We start from the raw sequence: 19,628 nt of genomic DNA on the forward strand, positions 1-19,628 counted from the left end.
CTTCCAGGGGGTGGAGAGGGCACTGTCAGTGCTGCTAACCACATGCAGATCCTACTGTCTGTGGGGTCGAGAGCCAGTGATAACAGATGGAACTGTTTCTATAGTCTGCCAAGATGTTTAACTACGCGGGATGGAAGAACACCTGCAACAACATCTTCATTGTGTTCGCCATCGTTTTCATCATCACTCGGCTGGTTATCATGCCTTTCTGGTGAGTGGGCGCTCAGGCTCCTGCCTTCTCATTTGCCTCAGGCTTTCACCCATGGTCATGTTTACAACTTGCCTTTAAATCCTCAGGATCTTACACTGCACGATGATATACCCACTGGAGCTCTACCCTGCCTTCTTTGGCTATTACTTCTTCAATTTTATGATGGCAGTGCTACAGATGCTCCATATCTTCTGGGCCTACTTCATTCTGCGTATGGCCCACAAGTTCATAACTGGAAAGGTGAGGAAGGCCTGCCCCCCATTTTGTTAGGTCTCACTTCTCTCACCCTGTAACTCTCCAAATTCCGTGTCATGCTGCAACTCTCTTAAAACAGTGTGAGGGTTTGGGGGTTAACAGGAAACTTAGAGGCAGCCCTTGGATACTGAAGGATATATAACCCTTTTTGTCCTTTTCACAGAAGATAGAAGATGAACGCAGTGACAGAGAAGAAACGGAAAGCTCAGAGGGGGAGGAGGCTGCAGCTGGGGCAGGAGCGAAGAGCCGGCTCCTAGCTAATGGCCACCCCATCCTCAATAACAATCATCCTAAGAATGACTGAACCATTGTCCTAGCTGCCTCCCACATCAATACATGAGGCCGAGCGAAGCTTCCCTTTAGGGGCATTTGAGCTCTGGGGAGAAAGGATATGAGGCGTCTACATTGACCTTCCATTTCTTTTTTCACCCAGTTGCCTTTAAACCAGACTCTAAATGGCCTATCTCCAGGCAGAAAGGAGGCTTGGCGACACCCCGCTGAGACGGGATGGTCGGTCGCATTTCCCTCTCTACCTTCTAAGCTACTCTTTCTCTTGCTAACCCTTCTTCAGCTCTGAGGGTTGGAGTCATAACTCACATTCCTCATTCCTAAGAATTTGGAGCTAGCTGTTTGCCTTTGACTCCCTGACTTCAAGCCAGAGTTGTGCCTTACTGTCCCTTTTCTGGGCCTCATTCTGCCAAAGCTGGACCAAGGTTCCACGTTTCTAATCTTCCTAGCTCAGGCCAAAAATGAAAGCTGAGCTACTTTTAACTTTCTTTTCCTAAAATACAAGTCAATGAAGTGAAGGAGGGTATATATACATGCCCCTCACCCTACCCCAGGGACCATGGTTCCTAGGATCTCACTGCCTTCCTCTCTGGCCTCCCTGGCCCCTCACTTCAGCTATGACAGCTGGTGTGGAGCAGAAGGGCAACTAGTTCTGTTATTTATTGAACATTTGGGGTTTCAGTTGTAAACCCACGACTACAGCTAGGACCTGACATTTCGGCGAGGGACCATTTCAGACCAAAATGTACTGTTAATTTTTTTTTTTAATTAAAGTATATTAAAGGTTAAATAAAACATGACTGTGTCAGACTATTAAGACTTGAGAAAAGGGTTAGTTTTTTTCTTAGGCCTCCCTTGTGGTTATGTAACATTTTTAGTTAAAAATTACACAGGGCAAATAAAATCGAGGTATAAACTAATGATAGTTACCCACTGGGAAATGGAAGATCAAGACAGGAGACAAGACAAACCACAATCCCTACTTTACCATCTTGTTAGAAGACTTTCAAGAAGCCATACAAGTCAGGGATGGCAGATACACAGCCCATATGAATCATGAATACATACAAGATGAGAAGGACGTCAGGCTGATGCTAGAGTGGTCATGTCTACCCACCCTAGTGCCTGCTAGCACCACACTGGGAAAGCCCTGACCTAGAACCCCCACCTCTCTCTACTGGGAGCTGGGAAGAAGGCAGGTCAGAGACTTGGGGTCAGAGTTCAACCGTCAGGAAGACCCAGTTCCTGGGGGAAAGGACAGTTCAAGGTTCTCAAAGTGAGGAGGAGTTTTCCTCTAAAGAAGTCTCCCTCTGCATTCAATGGCCCCACAGCAGCACAGCAGCTCCTTGCCTTCCACACTGCCCACTTCGTAGTTGTAGTCCCAAGTGAGTTCTGTTCCAGCCCGGATTCTCCTGAATTGAGAAAAAGAGTGATTGTAGAGGGTAAAGGTGAAGCCTGAACACAGAGGAAGGTACACCTCCCCCGACTTCCACACAACTTGCCCCTTCCTCATTATCCCCCTTACTTGCTGGCAAAGAAGGCCACCCAAGGGAAGCGAAGATCATGGGTATCCACAAACACATTCTGGACAAACAGGTTGGGGCTGCAACTGTGCTGTAAGTTTAAAGATGACAGTCATTCAACCAGGGAAGCATCTGGCTTTGTGAGAATTGAATACACACACACACACACACACACACACACACACACACACCTGATCTCTACTCCATTATAGACTACAACAGTGATGTTTTGAAAGAAAGCTACTTCACTCTCTGAGATCAACTTATAAGCAAAGGTAGGTTTATACAGTATCTTTAAAAAGATAGGAATCTGAGGGCAATGGCCTAACCCTACACCTAGAGGTGGTTCAGAGTCTCACATTGAGGTAGCGGCCTAGGTTGCCTTCAAGTTTGGCATCAATGATGTAGCAAGACTCTTCCCCATCATAGAACTGGCGTGTGTTCTTACGAACTGGTGCACTCTCCCCCTTGTCCACGGAAGCCATGTTGGTTGATTTAATGGCAATACCATGGGTTGATTTAAGAGCAAAGCCTCGGGTTGATTTTACTGCCACCTGGCGCTTTGTTGGTCCTGGAAAGAAAAAAAAAAAGGTGGTGGTAGTGGTGGTGGTGGTGGTCAGGAATCATCCCAACTCCTAACTATACATTCTACCACTTTCATTTTAAGCCAGGCTGGTCTCAAACTTGTGATCCTCCTGTGCCCCTTTTCTACCAAGTGCTGGAATTACAGATGTTACTACCATGCCCCATTTCTCCTCATTTTTATTCCAATCACCGTAGTAAGCTAGCTAAATTCAGGTTAAGACCCTAAATCATAGCCAAGTATGGTTGGTGCACACCTTTAGCCCCAGCACTTGGTAGGCAGATCTCTCAAGTTCAAGGCCAACCTTGTCTATCTATATAGGGAGTTCCAGAACAATCAGGGCTACAAAGAAACTGTCTTGGGGGTGGTGAAGACCATAAGTCACATTGTTTCAGATGAGACTTCCTCTTAATGCAGGTGTCTTAAACCCGCAAGCCTTCTGTCTCAGCATCCCAGACACTGAAGCACAGGTTTGGGCCACCAGGCTGAGATTGTTTGTCACACTTTATTAAAAGCATGAATAGTTATGCTGAACTAAGGAGCTGAAGGAAAGGAGGGGTACAGGGAAGAAGGGAAGGGCACATGGCAGTTCAACAGTTCAGCCGAGGTGGGAATTCTGCCCAACTTTTAGGATCTGATTATTTTCTTTTAAAAGTGTTTTTTCTACTTTTCCTGTTCCTTCCTACTACATCCAAACATTTTCAGCCTACCTGACAAGTTCTTCTTGTCCTCAAAGTCATCACCATCAGAGCCAGAAGAGATGGTCTGGATGTCATCACTGTCAACGGCTGTGGCTGAAGTCTGACCAGCAGTGGGCTTTCGGCTGGTTCCACTTTCCCCCTCACTCTCTGTGCTGCTGGACAGTGTCAGGATATCCTGGGGAGACAGAGGGTGTGAAGAAGGAAGAGAGGCTTATGGAAAGGCTGCTCAAGTTAATGCTTTTACCCATGATTTGGCAAGAGGGGCTATGGCTTTAATAAGATAATGATTAGATGCTGGAGAAGAAAACACAAAGTCAAAGCCAAAGAAGAGTCACTCTAGCCAAGGACTTGAGGTGGACTACTGTGTGCTCCTTTACTTGGACTGAAGAAAACAGGAGGCAGGATAAGCATAAGATGGTCACTCACATCAGGGTTTGACTGAGTAGAAGTCACAACTCGCTGGTTCTGTAGCACAGAAATTTTACTAGCTGGTCGGCGAAGCCCTTCAGACTTCATGGGAGGATTATGTCCATGATTCTGAGAGCCTTCAGCAACTCTATGGGAAGGTCAAAGATTGAGAGGGTCAAGTTGCTACTGGTTGTTTCTTAGGCTTCTTTTGTGTGCTTAAGAGGAGAGGAAGACTTAAAAGGATGAAAAAGCAAGCACTTACACTGACATCTTGTTTCGGTCCTCAGGGTCCTGGAAAGGAACAAGGGAAAGGTTAAAAATGTTTTCATGGTCCAAGGTAACAGAAGAGCTCCAAAGACAACATTACCATAAGCCAGCAAGAGACACACTAACTTGTTAACAGTCACAATCAACAGTATACTCCCCTGGCAAGGGCCTTTAATCTTTCTCAATAATGGGCCTTGGAGAGCAGCACTGTAAGATCTGTGCTTCATGGACCCAACAGTTTTACTATCTGTAACAGGGAGTATTTCTTTAAAGATTTATTTATTTATTTATTTATTTATTTATTTATTTATTTATTATATGTAAGTATACTGTACCTGTCTTCAGACACTCTAGGAGTCAGATCTCGTTATGGATGGTTGTGAGCCACCATGTGGTTGCTGGGATTTGAACTCTGGACCTTCGGAAGAGCAGTCGGGTGCTCTTACCCGCTGAGCCATCTCACCAGCCCACAGGGAGTATTTCAACATTAAAGATACAATTTGTAATAGCAAATTTCAGGCCAACCTGGAGTGTACTGTGACCCGTCTAACTAAAAACAGCAATTAAAAAAAAAAAACAAAAGCAGTCGGGTGGTGGTGGCGCACGCCTTTAATCCTAGCACTTGGGGAGGCAGAGGCAGGAGGATTTCTGAGTTTGAGACAGACAAACCCTGTCTTGAAAAACAACAAAACCCCCAAAGCAGTAAGCCCTATATATTTAGAATCAATTCTTTATTTCTTTGCCTTTGAGATGGAGTCTTGAAAGGGTAAGGGCCCTGTGTCTCAATCTTCATTTGTACCAATGCTAAAAGGTATTGTTTTGTTTTGTTTTGTTTTCTGGAGATAGGGTTTCTCTGTATAGCCCTGGCTGTCCTGGAACTCACTCTGTAGACCAGGCTGACCTCAAACTCAGAAATCCGCCTGCCTCTGCCTTCCGAGTGCTGGGATTAAAGGTGTGCGCCACCATGCCCGGCATAAAGGTATTGCTTTTAACACAAATAGCTATTCCTTGATTCTAGCCATTTAATTCTAGCCTTACACCGCCTTGAGAGTCTGCCAGTTAGGATGGCCATCACCAGATGCAGCTTTGTACCTCCAGAGCTGTGAATTAAAGTAAGTAATTTCTGGAGGGGAGTAGGGCTGCTCTCAAAGTTCTTACCTCTTTTTTAGGCTGCTTATTGTCTCCTTCATCCTTGAAGCTCAACCCTGAGGTAGAGGCCCTTTCAGCCTCTCCCCGGCCTCCCCCAGCACGGCCATCTCCACCTTCACTAGTCTTGAAGGAGGAACGGCTGTCAGAGTCAGCAAATCCACCTTCACTGACACTATTGCAGCTCAACCACGAGGCCACCTTGTTCTTGGGTGTCTCTTCAGAGGAAGGTGGATTGCAGCCCCCTACAGATACTGAGGGAGGGATAGGAACATGTGGGGGTCCGAGGTCTGGGGGGCGGGAGTCCTTGGAAGTCATCTCAGACAATTCATTCTCCTTTTGACCCCGAGTCTGCCTCCGGGTAGCATAGCTACGCCACACTGAACTGGTGCTGAAGTCCTCATCCTTACAGAAGTTATCATCAGAGCTGTCATCATTGGATTCTTCAGGGTCCTCTGAACCGCTGTTGCCATCTTCCTGGTCCTTCATATCTACCCCACTGCTGTCAGAGGAAGTGGGGACATCACTCTCATATCCTTCCTTGAAGTTCTCCACACTTTCAATGTGGTCCAGATTTGCAAAGTATTCATCACCCATCTCCAGGCCTTCTTTGTCTGCAAAGTCATCTGTCAGGATTTTGCCTGAGAATCAAGAGAATTGATGGTCTTCATCAGCACTACACCCACTAGCAGGGAAATCTTGTATTATGTGCTTCCTCTGCCACCTTTGCTTCTGACAGTAAGTCAATGTCACTGCTGCTTGTTGCTTTGTTTACCACCTTGGCACTTCCTAGCTGTGATACAATATCTCTCGGAGAAAATAATACAATTGAATTTAAATGAGGTCTCTCACTGAAAGAAACATCAATAGCCAAAATCTGATTCCCTTCCACTGTTTAAGAAGTACCTTTGCCCCTCTCTGGTCCTACCTATACAGGTGTATCACTTATCATGTCCTTTATAGAAGAGATTCCCATCTCCTCTTATTCTCAGTTCAACTGTCAAACACTTTATGCATCCATCCATCCTTTCTTTTTTATTAATGTTAGTGAGTGATTCAGCGCCTCCTGAAAACTAAGCATGCATTGTTCTGAGCTACATTTCCACTCCTCAAACACTGTCTTGTTTTGTTTTTTGTGAGGTAAAATCTAGCTCTGTAGCCCAGGTTATCATCTCCTGCTCTCAAATTTTCTGCCTTCATCTTCTGAATGCGTGGATTATAATCATGTGCTACCATGCCCACTAACACTTTGCTATGTTCAACTTTTCCTTGACCTTCCATGTCCCAAACCTCATAGGGTAAAACCCCCCTTTTATCACTAACCTGCATAAATGCAGACAAAAGAGCCTTTGGCAATATCATCCAAGCAGCGGATACCCCAGCCCTTGTTCTGTGTCTTAAACAGCTGTAGTCGAACCTGTAGTCCATGCTGCACCAAGCGATTTGTGCACATGTTTGGGTCACAATTGCAGCGTTTGTTACACTCATAAACCCTGGGAGGTTAGAATACAGTCAATGACACAGACACTGGTAGACTTAAATCTCTAACACGTCACCAGCAAAGATCATCAAGTAGGTAGAAACCCGAGAGAGTGGATTTTTGGAATGATCCATCTATCCTCTTGGACTCATGTGAAAATAAAGACCAAGAACACAATTCAGAAGGCAATACTGCAGATAAGAAGTGACAGAGCACCTAACCCCTGGAGAAAGGATTAGCAAACAATGAGGTGATTCAGACTGCAGATGTAAGTTTATAGATTGTTTCAATTGATACAAGTAGGGAAGCTGGTGAGCCAGCTTATTGGGTAAAAGTACTTTTCACGGAGACTGATGACCTAAGTTCAACCCCTGGAGGTCACAAGGTTGAAGGAGAGAACCAATTCCTCCAAGCTGTCCTCTAATCTATGCACACCTGCCCCCACCTCATAAATGTAATAAAAAACTGACATCTAGAAACAGATACAGAAGAAAAGCAGAAGCCAGATTATATATACTAAAAGGAAATAGATAAGAAAATTATAATAATATTGGTACAACTCTTTTGTTAGCATAAAGCTGATAATCTTTCAGAAAACATTTTTTTAGGGTGGGGGGTGGTTTACTTTCTTGAGACAGAGCCATCCTGGAACTCACTACATAGACCAGGCTTGCCTAGAATCCAGAGAGCAACCTTCCAAATGCTGGGATTAAAGGCGTGTGCCAATACACGAAGTTTTCAAGAGGCCGGCAGATCCTGAGTTTGAGGCCTGGTTTACAGAGTCCAGGACAGCCAGGGTTACATAGCGAAACCCTGTCTCGAAAAAACAAAACAAAACAAAACAAAAAACCCCAACAACTAAAAAGAGTTGCGTCAAACATTGGGAATGCACAAAGAAAAGGATCATAGTAATTTTGACCTCATAAAACCAACTCAACAACTGAAGAAAAGAGAAAATATCATGGGAGGCAGATGCAGGTGATCTGAGTTCAATGCCAGCCTGGTCAACACACTTTGTTCTAGCACAGTGAAGGCTACAAAGAGAGACCTTGTCTCAAAACTGCAAAAATATAACATAGTATATTGACCTCTGCATTACGATCAGACTATACAGATCCATGAGGGGAGGAGATGTAGCTTAGTTATGTAATGTGCGTGTTTAGTATGCAAGAATCCCTGAATTAGATTCTAGCACTGCATACACTGGTGATGGTGGTATTATTCCTGTAAGCCCTGGATTTAGGTGGTGGATGCAGGAGTTTCAGAAACTCAAGTTCATCCTTGGCAACACCGAGAGTTCAGATAGCCAACCAGGGCTATCTGAGAACCTGTCTCAAAATACAAGGGACTGGAGAGATGCCTCAGCAGTTAGGATCACTTGTTGCTCTTACAGAGGACCTGGGTTCAGTTCACAGCATTCAGATGGTAGCTTAGAACCATTTGTAAACCCAATTCCAGGGGATCCAAAAGGCATACACATAGTGCATATACATGTATGTATGCAAGACATACACATAGTGCATATACATGCATGTATGCAAGACATACCGACAAAGTAAGAGTAAATCTAAAACAATTCAACAATAAAATAAAAATAAAGATTAATTCTTTTTACCCCAACTTTAGAAAGGACTGTTGAGGTACCTGGGCTTGACTGCCAGCACCACAAAAATAAAAATTAACCCAAAACCAAAACAAAACAAAAAACAAAACAAAACACAGAGTGGGATTACTGTGAGAAACAAAGACAAAAATGCATGAACAGGACCACAGTTTGAGCGGGTTGCAGAAACAGTACCGCATATCAGCGCCTCTCCTGGGAACTGCTTTACTGTGTCTATCCTTCAACACCTACTAGGTACAGTGGTGCATGTCTTTAATCTCAACACTACATAGTGAACTCTAGGCCATACCTAGGGAAAGCCTATTGGGAATTAGGGGGCTATTCATATTTGTTACCAGCACAGGAAGCCATCAGAGTAACTATACTAAGTATCATTTATTCATTCCTCAAAATGTCTTTCAGTGGCTACTCTGTAACACTGCACTAGGTAGTGGGATGGGTGTGTGTGTGTGTGTGTGTGTGTGTGTGTGTGTGTGTGTGTGTGTGAAGTGGGGACTGGAAACAATGTAAGCTTATATTAATGTGAAAAAAAGATCCCACAATTGAGTCAAGGAAGTTGTTAGAAATACTTATAAAAAGTACAATTGTGGTATTGTAAAAGAGAAACGAGAGAGTGAAAACAGAGTATATACTATGTGTGTGGTAACCGCCTAGAATGCCAACACTTGAGGTAGACACTGAAGGATCAGGAATTCAAAGTCATCATTGGCTATACAGTGAGATGGAAGCTAGACTAGCAATGGACACCATGTCCAACAAACAAAACAAACTCCCAGGGGAAAAGGCCTACTTTTCAAGTACCCAGGGACAGGTTGAAGGCTGGAGACTGAAACTGAGAGATCAAGGTTAAAGCCAGCCAAACAAAAGCAATGGAAGGTGCCAAGAACATATCTCCTGCACAAAAACCCCAGAGGTAGGCTAAAAAAAAAAAAACAGAGTGAAATGGATCTAGGAAGTAATGGATATAAACACACTTCAAACAACTTTAAAGGGAGAGAAGTAGGCTAGCTAGAGAATACAGTGTTTTCCAAGTCAAGGGTTAGAATGAAATATGTGTATTGGAGAACTAATAGTTTTAAGTATGAGTGACATATATTTATACTTATTCAGAAATATTTTTGCTAGATATATATTTTTGCAGGCTTGTAATTCTAGCACTTGGGAGGCCAAGCTATGTAGATGGCAAATTTCAACGACAGCCCTAGGCTAAAGATGGAGAACTTGTCTCAAAAAAGAACTGAAGTCTTTTTCTATTTTTTTTTCCTTTTTTAAATTAATTTTTTATTTATATGAATACACTGTACTTGTCTTTAGACACACACCAGAAGAGTGCATCAGATTCCATTACAGATGGTTGTGAGCCACCATGTGATTGCTGGGAATTGAACTCAGGACCTTTGGAAGAGCTGTCAGTGCTCTTAACCTCTGAGCCATCTCTCCAGCCCCCTTTCCCCCCTTTTTTTTTAAAGACAGAAGGTAAAGTCTGTTTCTTGTAGTGTAGGACTGGATATATAGTTAAATTATAATCTTTTTTTTTTAAGTTTTTAATTCATGTATGTGGGTATACTGTCGCTATCTTCAGACACACCAGAAGAGGGCATTAGATTCCCAATATGGATGGTTGTGAGCCACCAGGTGGTTGCTGGGAATTGAACTCAGGACCTCTGGAAGATGCTCTTAACCACTGAGCCATCTATCCAGCCCCCGTAAGTGGTAATCTTAAGTTATTTTTCTATTGCTACAAAGATACATCTCAACATATAAAAGAAAGAATCTGGGGCTGGAGAGATGGGTCAGTTGTTAAGAGCACTGATTGTTCTTCCAGAGCAACAATGTACTCATATAAATAAAATAAATAAATCTTTTTTTTTTTACAGGTGAGTCCACCACCATCATGTTGTGGGGCATGGCACTGGAGCAGTAGCTGAAAGCTTACATCAGGCAGAGAGAAAACACTAACTAGAATAGCATGGGCTTTTAACACCTCACAGCTCACTACCCCTAGTGACACATCTTCTCCAACAAGGCCACATCTAATCTTTACCAAACAGTTCCACTAAACATGCAAAGATTGGAACCTGTGGTAAACATTCTCATTCAAAACACTGCAGCAATACAAGGCTTTGGGTTCTATTCTTAACTTGAAACAAGAGACAACAAAAGCAAAACTACCTAATAACCAAAGATTAACTATAAACCAGGCTGTCCTTGAACTCACAGAGATCTGCCTGCCTCTGCCTCCTGAGTGCTAGGATTAAAGTTCATGAGCAGCAGTCCAAATGTATTTTGATTTAAAATTTTTTATGTTTTTTTGTTTGTTTTGTTTTGAGATGGCTGGCCTCAAACTCACTATGTAGCTAAGGATGACCCTGATTTCTAACTTTTTCCCATTTCCTCCTTTAGAATGGTGTTGATTTCCGGAGGCCTTACAGGTATGTACTACACATATTCAGTACTGTGGATCAAACCTACTGCTACATGAAGACTAGGCAAGCACTGCATTTAAGCTATACTCTCAGCATTTCAACATTTTTCTTTTCTTTCTCTATTTTCTTAAAGCTCTTCTGGACAGGATCTCCCTTTCATGTAACACAGGCTGCCCTGTCCTTGGATCAGCTGCACAGGCAAAGATGGCTTTGTATTTTTTCTTTTATTTTAAAAAGATTTATCTACTTTATGTATATGAGTACACTGTCGTTGTCTTCAGACACACCAGATCCCATTACAAATGGTTGTGAGCCACCATGTGGTTGCTGGGAATTGAACTCGGGACCTCTGAAAGAGCAGTCAGTGCTCTTAACCACTGAACCATCTCTCCAGTCCAGCTTGGTCTTCTTGATCCTGACAATATTCTTGAGTGTTGGATTAACAGGCATGCACAACTATGCCTGACCTGTGTTGTTTTTTGTTGTAGCTTGGGTTGGCCTTGAATTTGCCATTATTTTGCTTTAGCCTTCTAAGCATTAGGATTATAGTATAAGCGTGTTCTGTCATACCTGGTTTGGGAATATTTTTCAATTATGTAAGGAAGCTAGGCAGTGGAAATGCATGTCTTTGCTCCCAGCACTTGGAAGGCAGATCTCTACCTCAAAACACCAAAACCAAAACAAGAAACAAACCAGAAAGAGAGAAAGAGAGAAAGAGAGAGAGAGAGAGAGAAAGAGAGAGAGAGAGAGAGAGAGAAAGAGAGAGAACCATTCATGCAGCTAACACCCAGCATCAATTAAACAGTGAGTTTCAGCCGCCTGAGGCTAGGATGGTAGGTATATACTACCAGTCAATTGTTCTCTGCATGTTCAACACAAATTAACTAATTTCCCAACAGTCTAAATCTCCTCTCAAGTTTCCCATGAATTCATCTTCCCAGGAAGTCACCCCAGCAGTTATCTGCCCTACTTGATTGAGCAATGCTGGGTCTCCATATGAAGTGCCATGTGACCCTGTGAGCCCCTCCCCTCCCCATCATTGTTGACATTTCCTTCATTCGTCCTTCTGGTTGGGTCTACTGTTTTCTGGATCACATGCTTTCCTGATTAACTTTCCTCCATGTGGTTACTGGGAATTGAACCTCAGTCCTCTGGAAGAGGACTGAGCCACCTCTCCAGCCCCTAGGCATGTTTGCTTCTCTCTGACAGGAACAGATTCAGTGTATATATAGCCTGGCTGTCCTAAAACTCACTAGGCAGAGCAGTCTGCCTTTCAACTCCCAAAGACACTTAAGTCTATGCATCCTGAATTCTGGGATTATACATTTTCACCCACTGCACCCACTCATCACAAACACAGCTGAGTACAGGTACTCTAGAAGGTATCCCTGGAACTGGAGGGACAGAGTCTCATGTACCCAGGTTGACCTTGATATCACTATGAGGCTGAGGATGAACTCACACTTCAGATCCTCCAGTCTCCATGTTCACAACCAGTTTATTTTGTGCTGGTGTTTGAAGCCAAGACTCTGAGGACACTAGGCAATCATTCTACTAAGCTATACACCACAACCTTTGATTCTCTTTTTTTGTTTGTTTTTCGAGACAGGGTTTCTCTGTATATCCCTGGCTGTCCCAGAACTCACTTTGTAGACCAGGCTGGCCTTGAATTCAGAAATTCGCCTGCCTCTGTCTCCCAAGTGCTGGGATTAAAGGCGTGCACCACCACACCTGGTTCTATTACTTCATTCTTGGTGCATATTAACCATGCCTTCTGCTGGGCTACACAGCCATCCCTATCCTCCTTAATTTCTACTGTCATTTCCATTCTAGTGTAAGGCCTACTTCTCATTACTTCTCATGTATTCTCTTAAAATAACCTAATTGGTCTCTGAAATCTTTGAAATTGTTTTTTTCCTGATCTAAGACATTAACACCACCCCCCCACCAAAAAAGAAAAAAAATTTAAAAGACTTAAAATCTACTTCCTATTTATCATGATTTTGATGTTAACTTTTTGTTTTTGCTTTTGTTTTTTTTTTTTTCGAGACAGTTTCACTGTGTGGCCCTGGCTGTCCTGGAACTCAATTTGCAGACCAGGGTGTCCTTGAACTTCCTGTCTCTGTCTCCTGAGTGCGAAGATTAAAAGACAGCACCATGGGCGGGAGAGATAGCTCAGCCTTTAAGAGCACTGACTACTCTTCTGAAGGTCCCAAGTTCAAATCCCAGCCACCACATGGTGACTCAAAACCATCCATAATGAGATCTGACGCAGCTGGGTGTAGTAGCGCATGCCTTTAATCCCAGCACTNGGGAGGCAGAGGCAGGNGGATTTCTGAGTTNGAGGCCAGCCTNGTCTACANANTGAGTTCCAGGACAGCCAGGGCTATACAGAGAAACCCTGTGTCCAAAAAAAAAAAAAAAAAAAGACGCCCTCTTCTAGTGTGTCTGAAGAGAGCTACAATGAACTTACATATATTAATAAATAAATCTTAAAATAAAAATTTAAAAGACAGCATTACTACCACTGGCCCTGATCCTAACTTCTCATTTTAGGTTAACAAAGCCCTGTCATTCATTCTTCTGACTGTCTCTGAATACATTTCACTTGCTAGGGTAAGTCATAATCAGAACATTCACGGGTCTAAGAAATTAATCTTAGGTGTATGAGTGCTTTGCTTGCATGCATGTCTGTGCACATGTGTGTATCAGATCCTCTGGAACTGGAGTGACAGGTGGCTGTGAGCCACCATGTAGGTCAAACCCAAGTCCTCTGCAAGAACAAGTGCTCTTAACTACTGGGCATCGCCATCCCATTTTTGTTTGTTTCTACACAAGGTCTTGCTGCATAGTCCAAGCTGACCTAGAAATCAAGCAATCCTTCTGCATATGCTATCACATCCTTCTAAGGTTTCTGTATAAGAAAGTTATTAAAAACTCTCTAATCACTCTCAGATATTTTTTTGAGACACAATTTTGGTATCATAGCTCAGATGGGTCTGAAACTATCTTCCTGCTTCAGCTTCCCAAAGGCAATAGTTAGGTTTTCAAAGGTTCTTACAAACAGAAAAACAAGAATGTACTTCTCTGAGGACGTCTCCAAACTGAATCCTTACCCTGTGGGTAGACACTCTTCTAGTCTTTTGTACTGGTAGCCAGAGTTAGGGTTGACTTGACCCCCTGGGGTACAGGCTGTGGCCTGGATAGTTAGCTGGTGGCAGGCACATTTGGATCTGCAGAGAGAAAACGATGATTAGAGCTATGGTTTTCTGAGGTTCATGAGGATGGGAACTGGACACAGTGATCTACATCTGTAATCCAATATCTGAGACAGAGGTGAGAGGATCAGGAGTTAACTGCTATCCTCATCTAGTGAGTTCTGGGCCAGCTTGAGCGGTTTTAAATCAAAACTGATTTGGGTCCAGAACTTAGGACTTGCTAGATGCAGTCATTTATCTCAGGTCGGGCTCTGCCAGGCCCAAGGTGCCCATGTGTGGTACCACTGGTTGAGTGCACAGGAGGTGCATTGGCTGAGTGACCTTGTTGGCAAGGGCTTCCTAAAATGTGAGAAATACCAAAGGCTCTAACCTCCAGGGCCATGCTGAACATGAAGTAAGTCCTGCCGTAGGCAAGGTGGAGCTAAAGCCATACTTTTTTTTTTTTTGGTTTTTCGAGACAGGGTTTCTCTGTGCAGCTCTGGCTGTCCTGGAACTCACTTTGTAGACCAGGCTGGCCTCGAACTCAGAAATCCGCCTGCCTCTACTTCCCGAGTGCTGGGATTAAAGGTGTGTGCCACCATGCCCGGCTTAAAGCCATACTTTTAAGCAGTTCTTGGTTACAGAAACTTTCCCTTGCCAGGAACATTCGAGGCCTCATCCTCAGTCACCAGGGACTTCCTCAACAAACCTTACTTTATGGCAAAAAATCAACCAATAACAAAGGGTTGGGATAAAGTAAAGGTAGTGAGAAAAAGCATGAGTAAGATACAGTGAGAAGGGTTGGGCGTGGTGGCGCACGCCTTTAATCCCAGCACTCGGGAGGCAGAGGCAGGCGGATTTCTGAGTTCGAGGCCAGCCTGGTCTACAAAGTGAGTTCCAGGACAGCCAGGGCTATACAGAGAAACCCTGTCTCGAAAAAAACAAACAAACAAACAAAAAAAAGATACAGTGAGAATAGAGTAGAATCTTAAGTGGTGAACACAAGAACAAAAGTTTAAGAAAAGGGAAGACAGAAACAGCAAGTTGGGACATGAACAGAACATAACCCCTATATCCCCAGGATTACTCCTGGGGCCATTTAAGAGGATCAGACCCTGGTCTCCCTATCTCATGTTCATTCATTCGTTCTCTCTCTCTCTCTCTTTCAATAAGATCTCAATGCATAGATAGCTCAGCCTAGCTTCAAAGTTATTATGAAGCCTCGGCTGGCCCAGAACTCAAGATGAAACTGCCATAATGCTGAATTTCAAATTCTGAAGTTACAGGTATGTGCCACTGCACTCAGTATCTGTATTTCATAATGACCTTAGCAGAACTCTAGCTGAAAGAGGAGGGAAAGGAAAACAGAGAAAGCAATACAAATAAAAAAGAAAAGAAATAAAAAGAAAAGCAACTGTATTAAACCTGAAGGCAGAGACAGCAATGCCTGTACACCCCATCAACTCACTTATCCCGACACCCATCCTTGCAGTCACAGCCAACCAGAAATTCAGGGCCTGTGTTAATGAAAACACCCTTGCCAGGAATGCGTTCTTTGCTGTAGGCCACCTGGGGTGGGGGAGTTGTGTCAATCTCATTAACACAGGACAGGGGAACATCTTCCTTGCCATAGGTGATGTCCAAAATATAGTAAAAAGGCTTAAAGGGTTGAAACTTTCTGTCAACAAGAACATATGGATCCAAACAGAACATCTCCAGGAACAGAAAGTCACAGCCAGTCTCAAAAAGGTAGCGCTCTATCTCCTGCATTGTCCGAAGGCAGAGACCACAGGGTGTCTTGTAGATTACATGAAAGCCCATTTTGCGGTTAACTCTGCGCCGTGCTGTCATTCTCCGGAAGTCATACAGTAGTGGAACCAATAGAGGGTTCTTGCCCCGATACTGTTCATTTCTCATGGGTCTGATCCGGGATAAACAAGTGTAACTGCAGACATGAGGTAAATAGAAAAGCTTCTCCATGGGGGCACGGTAGGAGGGCTCAGCTGGTGCCCGCTCTAACATGCCATGGAAGGCTGGAGGAGCTAGAGGCCCTGGAGGAGCTGGAGGCCCTGGAGGGGCTGGAGGCCCTGGAGGGGCTGAAGGAGCTGCTACAGGTGCTGGGGTAGATGTTACTGAGGCCAAAGGTGATCTGCAAATGAAAAGCAAGATATGAGATCAGAAGGTCACAAGCCTATCCGTTGTACAGTTTTCCCTTCCCCCAGCTAAGCTATTTCTCTCATCTTTCATACAGTTTTTTTTTCTTTTTTAAAAAGATTTATTTATTTATTTCTTATAAATGTGATCCTGTCTTCAGACACACCAGAAGAAGGCATCAGATCTCATTACAGATGGTTGTGAATCACCATGTGGTTGCTGGGAACTCAACTCATGACTTCTAGAAGAGCAGTCAGTGCTCTTGACTGCCGAGCCATCTCACCAGCCCTCATAGAGTTTTTCTGTTTTGTTGTTTGAGACAAAGTCTCATGTAGCCTGGGCTATCCTGCAGCTTCCAATCCTCTCCTCTGTCCTCCCAACCACTGAGATTACAGGTGTGGACCAATCCACCCAGCCAGCTGTGCTCTGGATGCTGAAGGCTACTCCCTGTTGACTCTTCAGACAGGTTGCTTCTCTAGCCTAACATTAGCTCCCTAATGCATTCTTTATGTTATGGAAGTGGAGTCTAGTGTTCTACCAAAGGTTATCAACATCCTTGCCATCTCCAAAGAGTCAAGGAAAAGGCCCAATGGTGTCTCCTTTCTGTTGAAGCAATGATGATGTTACTATGATCAAGAAGTTTTGGCAAATGACTTTCTTGTAACAGTACGTTTCTTATATATGTTTCTAATTTAACTATCTTATTACCAGCTTCTCAGAAGCTGCCTTTTCAAGTCCAAGTTTCTCACTAACATAACTTTAAAGTAAAGGCCCTTGGAGTCCATGTTGTTAAGCTGCCCAGTGTCTGAGGTTGTCTTACCTATATGTCTGGTTTATCCCAAGTTTCACAGCAGGCACATTTTCACTGACTGTGGACGAAGTAGGGGAAGAATGGCCAGAGCCCACAGATCCTGGTCGGAATGATGTGCTCTTCTTGGCTACTTGCTTCCGTGACTGAGCAAGCTGGCTTTCTATGCTTCTGGGGGGTTAGAAGAGACCATATAAAAAGGCTTCAAGGGTACTTGTGGTAAAAAAATAAAATAACTGGAAGTAAAAATAATGATAAGCACTCACTCAGTGTCAGCTGCCTGGGGGGAAAGAGGAGGTATAGGAAGTGGGGCCGGTGGAGCTATAGGCTGTAGGGGCTCCATGGGCTTAAAATGGATTCCAGTACTGGTTAGATCCTGTGTGTACTGAACAACAGGACCTTTGCTCCTCACAGCACCTACAGGAAAAACAAACGAAAACTGAATGCTGAGAGGACGGCACTGTGATAGATGTTCTTATGCATACACCCTGTCAACTAATGTAATACAGAAATGCAGGAAATGGCCAGGCAGGGTTGCGCATGCCATTAGTTCCAGCACTTAGAAATGTAGAAGTCTACAGAGTGAGTTCCAGGCCAGCCAGTGCTACACAGAGAAACCCTGTCTCAAAAAAACAACAAAAAGAAAACCCAATCCAAAGGAGAACAAGAAGAATGCAGCAAATGTAATATGAAGATGGCTCAGTGACATAAGCATAAGGACCGGAATTCAAATCTACAGAGCCTATGTAAAGCCAGGCACAGAAGCATGTGTCTGTAATCGCAGTTCTTCTGTAGGGAAATAGAGAGAGAACAGAGCTTCTCCAGTGCAGGGAACCTAGCCTAACACGTACAGCAATGAACAAGGAAGGTTCATTCTAAAGCTGATATGGTCCTCTGAGTACACAAGCACATTGGTATATGTATGCCTGTATTCATATACAAAAGTGGTAAATGACACATTTTCTAAGTGTTATCCTTTTTTGTTTTTATTCTATATACCAATAAGGGGATATACTAGTAAACACTGGTTTTGGAAAGACTTTTGTTGTTTTGGGGCATGTACTCATGACTGGCCTCAAACTCACTAAGTAGCCAAAGATGGTCTTGAATTCCAGATATTCCTACTTCTGCCTTCCAAGTGCTGGAACTGATTACATGTGTGCATTAAAATGTCCGGCTATGTGTGGATGTGTAGAATAAATAAAAAACACAGTAATGTGAAGGCAGTTCCACAAAGCCATCAACACTAATGAAAATATTTTACACATACATCTCTATCCAGTGAGTTAGTGGTATTGCTCTGATTAATAAAAGGACAGCTGCAATACATAATTTTCTGTGCTAGTCTACTCTGTCTCGTCTCTTCCCTAGGTATCTTTTAGGACATACCCATATTAGGACGGGTTCTGAGTTGACCCCCTTGCTTCTTCTCCATTGCAGAGGCTGAGGATGTCTTCATACTAAACATAGGTTCCAGGCGTGTAGAGCCTCGATATATCCACTCACATCTTTTGTCATCCTGGGAGGTAGGAGCAAAGGGAGGGAGAAAAGCAGGTTCGGGATTAGAATCAATCCTGTCTCTTGTGAAGAATATATACCATGTGTCACCTCTTATCATCAGGCTTGGCAGCAAGTGTCTTTCCAGTTAACCATTTTACTGGTACCTGCCCCCTAATGTTACCACAAATTCTTTGGAAGAACATTACCAGAAAGAGGATCCTGACTAGGCTGCCATCCACCTCTTCAACTCGAGACTTCCACCATGTGCCTTCCCACTCGGTCTTGATAAGCTGCCCACTCTTAAGAAGTACCATTGGGCGGTTTGGATAGGCAGTGATATATTCCTCTATGAAGTCTCGGCAGGAGCTATCTTCTATGTCCTCCCACGTCTTTTTTACTGTCCAAAGGAAAGAAGCAGAGCTGAGGACAGGAAGGACATATCTTGAAAGGGAAGAACGGTTGGCACTTTCAAAATTTAAAGAGAAAAAAATAAATTCATAACCTCAAGGGAAGCAAAACCAAGACTAATATGCAAATGCATATATAAATTAAATACTAAATAAACTAAGCCACATACAAACCCAGGCAAATCATGTAAAAGAAACGTACATTCGAGTTTATGGAGAATCTTACTAACCAGTGGAAGTAGTAAACTGTTATGAAACAGTAAGAAACAGTAAGTCAGTAAGTCCTTTCCTCTTCTTTGTTTCTCTTTTTTTCTTCTTCTTCTTCTTTGAGAGTTTTCCTGTGTAGCCTTGGTTGTCCTGCAACTTCCTCTGGAGTCCAAGCTAGCCTTCAGAGATCCTCTTGCCTGTCTACTGCGTGTTGGGATCAAAGGTGTACACCACCACTGCCTGGCTTGCTTCTTTTCTTTTCTTTTCTTTCTTTTTTCCGAGACAGGGTTTCTCTGTGTAGCCCTGGCTGTCCTGGAACTCACTCTGTAGACCAGGCTGGCCTTGAACTCAGAAAACTGCCTGCCTCTGCCTCCCAAGTGCTGGGATTAAAGGCATGCACTACCACTTCCAGGTTTTGTGTCTTTTTCTTATCAATGTTGGTG

The 19,628-nt window shown here is 43.5% G+C and overlaps 2 protein-coding genes across 7 annotated transcripts in view; one reads left to right on the forward strand and one right to left on the reverse strand.

Annotated features, from left to right (window-relative positions):
• The window catches only part of Cers2 (ceramide synthase 2), a 9,508-nt gene extending 7,930 nt beyond the window's left edge, over positions 1–1,578 (forward strand). For 3 of the 6 annotated variants that reach the window (XM_029537273.1, XM_029537274.1, XM_029537272.1), the window contains exons 9-11: positions 105–211; positions 298–451; positions 630–1,551. In XM_029537273.1, coding sequence (XP_029393133.1) covers positions 105–211; positions 298–451; positions 630–770 — 402 coding nt within the window. In that variant the 3' untranslated portion in view covers positions 771–1,551. Of the gene's footprint in view, positions 1–104; positions 212–297; positions 452–629 lie in introns of all 6 variants that reach the window. The other 3 variants (XM_021196876.2, XM_021196877.2, XM_029537275.1) reach the window with 2 other exon arrangements.
• Setdb1 (SET domain bifurcated histone lysine methyltransferase 1) overlaps positions 1,501–19,628 on the reverse strand; it is a 33,382-nt gene continuing 15,254 nt past the window's right edge. Inside the window, exons 9-22 of the mRNA XM_021196872.2 lie at positions 18,778–18,968; positions 18,461–18,590; positions 17,338–17,488; positions 17,084–17,242; positions 15,578–16,258; positions 14,029–14,145; positions 6,706–6,875; positions 5,395–6,023; positions 4,232–4,260; positions 3,988–4,117; positions 3,571–3,736; positions 2,637–2,848; positions 2,280–2,368; positions 1,501–2,166 (exon numbers count right to left, since the gene is read on the reverse strand). Of these exons, the coding sequence (XP_021052531.1) occupies positions 2,049–2,166; positions 2,280–2,368; positions 2,637–2,848; positions 3,571–3,736; positions 3,988–4,117; positions 4,232–4,260; positions 5,395–6,023; positions 6,706–6,875; positions 14,029–14,145; positions 15,578–16,258; positions 17,084–17,242; positions 17,338–17,488; positions 18,461–18,590; positions 18,778–18,968 (2,972 nt within the window). The 3' untranslated portion in view covers positions 1,501–2,048. The remainder of the gene's footprint in view (positions 2,167–2,279; positions 2,369–2,636; positions 2,849–3,570; positions 3,737–3,987; positions 4,118–4,231; positions 4,261–5,394; positions 6,024–6,705; positions 6,876–14,028; positions 14,146–15,577; positions 16,259–17,083; positions 17,243–17,337; positions 17,489–18,460; positions 18,591–18,777; positions 18,969–19,628) is intronic.

This window comes from Mus pahari, chromosome 4, assembly GCF_900095145.1.
Source record: "Mus pahari chromosome 4, PAHARI_EIJ_v1.1, whole genome shotgun sequence".
Lineage (NCBI taxonomy): Eukaryota > Metazoa > Chordata > Mammalia > Rodentia > Muridae > Mus > Mus pahari.